At 44.2% G+C, this 8,350-nt stretch overlaps 1 protein-coding gene across 1 annotated transcript; it reads left to right on the top strand.

Moving 5' to 3' along the window:
* Window positions 1–3,424: 3,424 nt before the first annotated feature.
* On the top strand, window positions 3,425–4,820 carry LOC123049261 (protein PHLOEM PROTEIN 2-LIKE A10). The gene has a single exon (XM_044472206.1). The coding sequence runs from the start codon at window positions 3,514–3,516 to the stop codon at window positions 4,582–4,584; it is 1,071 nt and encodes a 356-aa protein (XP_044328141.1). The 5' UTR covers window positions 3,425–3,513; the 3' UTR covers window positions 4,585–4,820.
* The last annotated feature ends 3,530 nt before the right edge of the window (window positions 4,821–8,350 follow it).

Below are 8,350 nucleotides of genomic sequence, written 5' to 3'. Positions count from 1 at the left end.
TAAAACCTAATTAGTTACTAATTAGAGACTAACATGTGGGGCCCAGTAGCTATTTAACCTTAGATTAGTTTAATATAAACTCTGTTAATTTACAGAGGCTGACATGTGGGCCCCACTGGTCAGGTTTTACCTGGTCAGCGCGGCTGTTGACTGCTGACATCATCTCCATGTCATGTTGACGTCATATTCCTTTTTTGTTAATTCTGTTAATTTAAATAATTTCATAAAACTATTAAAACTTTAGAAAATCGTATAATAAATTATAACTCGGATGAAAATGTTTTCTACATGAAAGTTGCTCAGAAAAATCCAACGAATCCAGATACGCGGTCCGTTCATCTGTCACATGCCTCTAGCATGCTGAATATGGAACTTTTCCCCTCTTTTCCTATGTCCGGAAAACGCCAAACACCGGAAAACCTCTTCAGACGTTTCCCTCTTCGTCTGCAACATGTAGTACAGCGTTAGAACACCCCTAGCTCTACATATTGTCATGTCATGCTTAGTGATGCATTTGTTTGCTTTGTATTTACTGTTTTTCCCCCTCTTCTCTCTGATAGACCCCGAGACCGATGCTGCCCCTATGATCGACTACCTCGTCGACGACCCTTCTTTTGCAGCAAAGCTTCCAGGCAAGCCCCCCCCTTGATCACTCCGATATCGCCCATTCCGTCCTCCCTCATGCTTGCATTAGATTTTGCTACTGTTATTGTTTGCTTCTATTCTGATGCATAGCCTGTTTTTGCTACCTGCTTTCATACCTTACATGCTTATTCTAAACTGCTTAGTATAGGCTGGTTAAAGATCCATCAGTGACCCCCACCTTGTCCCAGTTGCCCCGCTTTATGTTCGATGACTCGATCAACGTGATTGACGTCCAGGCCCCGACACCGCACATCACCCCCCTTAGTTGTACTACTCTGCAGAGTTACTATCGAGTGCCGAGGGTGATACCTCATCAGCACTTCTGATGTTAACCCTGTAGTGTAGCTATTCGGTCGTGGTCATCGAGGGTGATTCCTCCTAGACCACTCCGATAATGACTCTGTCATGCAACCCCTCAAGTGTGGACCAACGAGGGTGATTCCTCCAAGTCCACCTTGATGGTTACATCGAGTGGGAATCCGTCGAGGGTGATTCCCTCAGGTTTCCCCCTTGCTGTTTCAGACACATGGTTACTTTGACTTACCACAGAGCCATGATGACATCGGGTCAGCCCCGAGGGGTACCCGCGAGTGATGTGAAGTCGGGTTGATCTGGAGGATACCCGCAAGTTTTCCACGCGGCGCGATCGGGCATTCTTAGCCCTTGTCGCAAGTCCGTGAGACGGGGCGATGGAGTCACATGATCGTGTCTCTGCTCGTTACCGCACACTACCAAGACACTAACAGTTTGGATATTTGATCTTAGTAGGCCTCTGGCCTTTTCACACTAACCACCACGCGGGAATAAGTATGGGCACTATGCGTCGTATGTATCAGCCGAAAGCTCGACGGACGCCAGCGATGGAGCGGCGCGCACCGGGTTGGACTACGTAAGCACTTGCCTTTTTAAGGAGGTAGCCAGGTCAGTTCACCGGCCACGTTCACAATGTGCAGGAGTGCAAAGGGCGATGGATCCAAGACCCCTGCGCGCTTAGGATGTAGACCGGCGTGCTGGCCTCTCTGGTGAGCTTAGGTAGGGCTGCGGCGTGTTGATCGGCCGAGGCCGGTCATAACCTGATGGTGTGTCAGGCCAGAGTTGATCGAGCGTGTTGGGTAAGTTGGTGCACCCCCACAGGGAAGTATTCTATCTATTCGAATAGCCGTCTCCACGGTAACGGACGCTCGGAGTTTTATCCCGATCGATACAACTAGAACTGGATACTGGATGCTGAGGCATAAGATGGATGTGATGGCTTCAGGATTGCTTTCTCGTAGGGAGTCGAGAAAGGATCTCTGGGCGCTAATGTTACAACATGTTTGCTAAATATAAACTGTTATTCTATACTCTTCTGAATGCTGCAAGATGCTTGGAGCTGCTTGAAGATGCTAGTCTTCGATAGGCTAGGCTTTCCCCTTCTCTTCTGGCATTCTGCAGTTCAGTCCACAGATACTACCCATTTCATTGACACCGATGCATATGTAGTGTAGATCCTTACTTGCGAGTACTTTGGATGAGTACTCACGGTTGCTTTGCTTCCTCTTTTTCCCCTTTTCCATTCTTCTCGAACGTCGCAACCGGATAGTGGAGCTCAGGAGCCAGACACCACCTTCGACGACTACTACTACACCGAGGGTGCCTACTACTACGTGGAGGCCGCCGACGACCAAGAGTAGTTAGGAGGCTCCCAGGTAGGAGGCCTTGCCTTTTCGATCGATGTTGCATTTGTGCTAGCCTTCTTAAGACAAACTTGTTTAACTTATGTCTGTACTCAGATATTGCTGCTTTCGCTGACTCGTTTGTATTCGATCTTATGTATTCGAGCCCTCGAGACCCCTGGCTTGTAATATAAAGCTTGTATTATTTTAATTTGTGTCTAGAGTTGTGTTGTGATATCTTCTCATGAGTCCTGGTCTTGATCGTACACATTTGTATGTATGATTAGTGTACGATTGAATCGGGGGCGCCACAGTCTAGTCTACCTATGGTGTGTCCTCCCCTCTAAGGTCTCGCTTGGATAATCGACTCTTATGACCCACACAGAGGGTTTTTCCCAACCGTTCATACCTCTCGGCTATTAAATAAACCCAAATGATAATGCTCACACGTGTGGCACAAAGCAATTTCGCCCACACGTTTTTTGATGACAACTTTAATTACAAGAGGATGACAACTTTACTTGTGAAGCATGTCAACTTTCTGTTTGGGTGACAAGTTTCAGTTTTTTGAGATTTGTTTTTTTCCTGATGATAACTTTAGTGTAAAAAATATGTGGGCGGTGTTAATATATGCCACACGTGTGACAGTTATCGTCGTAAATAAAATATTTAAAACAGACTTCACTCGTCCCACGCCAAGGGAAAGGGATCCACGATCAATTCTACGGGAAAGTATCGAGTGCTCCCAGCCTTGGGGTACACCCGGTGCTTCAATATCAAAAAATATTTTTAAATGTTTCAAAAAAATCCAAAAAAAAGTTGTAAATATTCACAAGGAATGTCATCACATCCTCTAAAAATTTCAGGTCCAAAATCGAAATGTACATTGAGAAACAAAAAAGAGAAATCTAGGTGTGAATAGTATCAATGTTGCTTTTGTCTCTTCTTTACACTATTCATTCTAGATTTTTTTTTCTCAATGTTCGAGTTTGGACCTGAAATTTTTAAGGCTTGTCACATCCATTGTGATCATTCACATTTTGTTTTGGATTTTTTGAAACATTCAAAATATTTTTTTTGACATTGATGTATCGGGAGTACACTGAGAGCACCGGATACTTTCCCCGATTCTACTCCACGCGCCACGTAGTCTCGTGTTCAGACTACCACTGGTCCTCGCGAATTCCCCATCCGAACCCCGATTCCGGCCGCCATGAACTGCGTCCCCACCTTCTCCCGCCACCACCGCCGCTGGATCGTCTGTGCGGGCGCTGCTGCTGGTGCTTACCTGATCTACCACCACCCAGCCGTCGCCGCCCGCCGCCGCCGCTTCTCCCGCCTGGCCTCGGCTCTCTCGTCCCTCGCCGATGCCGTCGCCGCCGTCGCCTCCGACCTCGCGGCCTTTCTCCAATCTGACTCCGACTCGCTGCCTACCACTCTCACTCAACTATCCAAGCTCGCCTCCTCCCACGAGGCGACCGCCTCCGCCTCCGCGCTCTCCGGGGCCCTCACCGCCGGCGTGCTCCGCGGCTACGCCTCCGTCACCAGTCCAGCTTCCGCAGGCGAGGTAGCGTTTTCGGATCGTCTTGTTGAGAAGCTGTTCTCCCCAGCCGGCGAGCGGCTCGTCTCAGCCGTGGCGGGCAGCTTCGGGCGCGACATCGTGCTCGCCTGTTATTCTGTCCCAGCCGATCCTTCAGGATCGGCGGGATCATCACCGGCGAGCTGGGTAGACATTGTCACCAGTGGGAGTTGCCGTAGGGCGATCCGCAGCTGGGTGGAGGTCTTCACGTCCACCGCCGTGGGCGTCTTCATTGACAAGACCATCCACATCAACACCTACGATCAGATCTGCGCCGCTGCCACAAACCCGGCCTACGACTCCAAGCTGCAAAAGCTTCTGGTGGCACTCTGCAGTGCTTCCGTCGAGACGTTGGTGAAGACCTCCCACGGCGTACTCTCCAATGGCAATGGAAATGCTCACAGTGGCAATGGTGAGGTTGGGGAAGGATGGACAGAAACGGTCTCGAGTGCGCTTGCTGTTCCAAGCAATCGGAAGCTTGTTCTGGATCTGACGGGCAGGGCGACATTCGAGGCAGTGCGGTCTTTCCTTGAGTTTGTGCTGTGGAGGCTGCATGATGCTGCAAGGGCTGGCGGTGATGCCACAGCGAGGGCTGGATTGTGTGTCTTGAGGTATATGAGCGAAAGGTCCATGGTTGTCGCTGCCATCTGCATAGTATTGTGCTTGCATGTGTTGAACCGCACATGGCTCTTGGCACCGGCTTGAGCTTGAGCTTTACTTGAGTAGAGAATATACTGAAACTGAAGTGTTCAGAAAGGGGGAGGGGCAACAGAAACAATAAGTTTGGTCACTTGTAAATATATTTGTTGTGTAACAATTTGACCCTGCATACAGTTTATAGAAATTTCTGGCAGTGTAACTTTGCCTGCTTATTTCTAATTCTGTTGGTCAGTTATATTTCCACTGTGTAAATATGTGATTGTAGTGAGATGGTGATTCTATTGTGTTACAATACTGTCGCACAATTTTAAAATCTGCTCGGATCAGCAAGTTAAGTTTTCAACGGAAGTTTAGAAGATTTTGATCGTCTAGGTAATCTCACCTGTTTCGTACATGATCCGTTTTATCCAATTGCTTGCTCAACTTGCTTATCCTTATCGACATTCAGAATGTTCCTTTTTGTGTGTGCCAACAGATTGATCGAGTAAATATCAGTATAGATTTTGCGTTTCTTCATTTACTCTGTATGTACTGAAGAACAATCAGACAAAGGTGTTAATGCTTCATGGCCTGCCTCTAGTTCGCTTTTTGAGGAATTCTTCAGTTTCTTCCCGTATTCGTATAATTATTGCACGGGAAAATGATCTGTTGATTCATTGGTTAAAAGTGACGATCCTTGTTTGGGAGTACTGGAAGGGTTCTGTATCCAGAGTAACTTCGTAATGGTTTCGCTAATTCTTAGTCGACTAAAATTTAACTAAGTCCTAGTCGACTCACAATGGGATACATGATGCAAGGAGAGGCCGGTTTTCCTGGTTTCTTTTTTTAGTTTAGTCCTTAATCCCCTTATGTCTATTAACCTACGTTTTTGTGTTAAGTTAAAAAAAAAACTACATTCTTGTGTTCCTCCCTCTCGATGCCGCCGCCTGTCATGTTTCCTCCGCACGTGTTCCTGCCTTGCGCCGCCGCCTATCGTTGTTCCGTCGCCTCTCTTCCTCTGCCTTGACTGTCAGTTCCCTCCCTCCCGTCGCCGGTCGGTTAGTTCGTTGCCTCCGTCAATTTTTTCTCTCACAAATATGCTAGGGTGCATATCTTTTCATTGATAGGAAGGAAAAGGGTACAAGAGGGGGGGGGGGGGTTGCCAACTCAAGGTCTTGTGCACATGAGGCAAGACGTTGAGCCGCAGAGCGTTGGTGACGGGTTGCTCAGCCCTGGTGACGTTGAACCTCCGACAATTTCACTTTTCATTTTCAGTTTCCCATTATATTTCTAGGAGAGGGGGTAAAATGGGTGGGCTTTCAACTCAATCAAAACATCAACTGAATCAATTCTTAGGTTGATCTACTACTATATGGTTGTCTAAAGCTGGGAAAATACAGAGGAGTAATTTCAAAAAATACCAAGGAAATTCAAAAGAAAAACTAAAAATTAGGGTCAAACCTGGGTGCCCAATCTACTCCCGTATGATGGAAAAATGCTAGAAAATGTATCCGCGGCGAAGAAAATAGAGTATAACCTACGATCTATCCAAACATTTTTTTTCTATACAGAGAATTTTTTTCCTTTTTTACTGAGAATACATTGCTTGGTATATTTTCACGAAACTTCACACGGGAGTAGACTAGGCACCCAGGTTTGATATCCCAAAATTCCAGTTTTTTGAATTTTCGTGCTTTATTTGTTGATCTTCTTTGCGTATTTTTATTCACTACCGCCAGGTACGTTTCATGTCTTATTTGCTTTATTTTTCTCCTTTGAAGCTTTGAAGGATCTTAGTGAACCTGATAGGTAGTATGTCAAACTACCCAAAAAAGACACATCCAAGATGATACGTGTTTGTCATAGTAAGTCATGTTTTTGTCATCCATGTATATCTATGTTGTTTTATGATAGAATTAAGATAGTCATACTTGTGTTGTCGTAGATATGTTCCTTGACAATATTCGTCGTTTTATCATGGAAGTGTGCTCTTCCATGACAGAAAATGTCGCGCCATGGAAGTGCTTCATCAAGGGTAGCCAACATGTTGCAACCTCCCAAATGGGTCATCGTCAAGCTAATGGGTGCGGGTTCTGGATCCGATACCCGTTAACGATGTGGCCAACTGTCGATCCTCGATGTGACGGCTTCCTATTGGCCGATGGAGAAAATCCCAATCTTGAACAATTGGATCCCTTGACATACTTTTCTGATGAAACTGAAAGTTACTATTATGATCACCCTATTATGGATAATGTTTGGCAACCCCAAAGTAACCTTCAGGTATGAAGGTCCACGATGTTCTTATGGTCTAAGGACGTGAGTATACATTAACACATAATATGGTAATACTGATAACATAGTGACGATGGGATCCAGTAGTATATCATAAGTTGTGTATGTCCAACACCATTGCTCTGCTAACAATGTGCTCCCATTATTGCAGACATCCTTGTTACTTGAACGATGCCCTGTGATCAAGAAAACATGACCATCATACAATACATGAGATAGTCTTACAAGTGAGACAAGGGATGTAGTTGGTGTTTATGTCTTCACACATGAACCGAGTTTTCCTGTGTGACGGTACGGGAAACAACAAACACCCTCGGTAGGGTGGGGAACGTGGTGAGAAGTACCAGAAGGGAGTTTGCATACGGGGGTTACAATATTGATCAATGAGTAAATGGTAATGGTTAGCCCTAGCCTCGCCTTATATAGAAGAAGAGAGCTAGGGTTTACACGGTGCCTAACCGATCTAACGTCGTCGGCATCTTGGCTTGCACGCCAAGATAATATTTTAGCCTCGAGCTAGGCCACCACCAGGCCTCCTAGCCCTAGGCACTAAGGCCGGCCCACCACTGGGCTTCCCAACTGATGGGCCACAACCGGTGTGTATTGCACTGTCAGTAGCCCCCAAGCATGACTGGAGGGGCGTCCCTATGTCTCCCCTTTAACGAGTCCACCTTCGCACTTTCTTAAGGGGCGACCGAGATGGTTCGGCCGATGCGCACGGCAGGCCACATGCTCTTTTTCTGGGGTTTTTTCTTTTGTTTTCTGTCTTCGTTTTTGCTTTATTTTTGTACTTTTGTTTATACTTTAAAATATTCTACATATATATAATACAAAAACACTCTACAAAACACATTTGAAAAAATGTTGAACAAGTATTTAAAAAGTATTGAATAAGTATTTGAAAAATGTTAATCAAGCATTCGGAAAAAATTTAAACGTAAATAGAAAAATTGTTGATCATGTATTAAAAAATGATGATCTTTTTATCATGTATATAAAAATGTTAATCAAGTATTTAGAGAAAAATGTTGAACAGGTATTTGAAAAATGTTAATCAAGCATTTGAGAAATGTTAAATGTTTATAGAAAAAATGTTGAACATATATTAAAAAATGATGAACATAAGTTAAAAAATGATGAAAAAATTTGATCGTGTATATAAAAATGTTAATCAAGCATTTGAAAAAATTGTTGAACAAGTATTTGAAAAATGAGAATCAAGCATTTGGAAAATGTTAAATGTGTATAGAAAAAATGTTGATCATGTATTAAAAAATGTTGATTTTTTATCATGTATATAAAAATATTAATCAAGAATTAATGTTGATCAAGCATTTGGAAAAATGTTAAATGCGTATAGAAAAAATGTTGACCATATATTAAAAAAAATCTTAAACTTGTATTTGAAAATGGTAATCAAGAATTTCAAAAAATGTTGACCATGTATTCAAATAATGATAATCTGGTATTTGAAGAAACTGGTGGAAAACAAGAAAGAAAGAAAGAAAGAAAGAAAGAAAACTGAAGAAAATTGAAG

This window comes from Triticum aestivum, chromosome 2D (assembly GCF_018294505.1).
Source record: "Triticum aestivum cultivar Chinese Spring chromosome 2D, IWGSC CS RefSeq v2.1, whole genome shotgun sequence".
Lineage (NCBI taxonomy): Eukaryota > Viridiplantae > Streptophyta > Magnoliopsida > Poales > Poaceae > Triticum > Triticum aestivum.
This window is presented reverse-complemented; position numbering and strand designations above follow the sequence as displayed.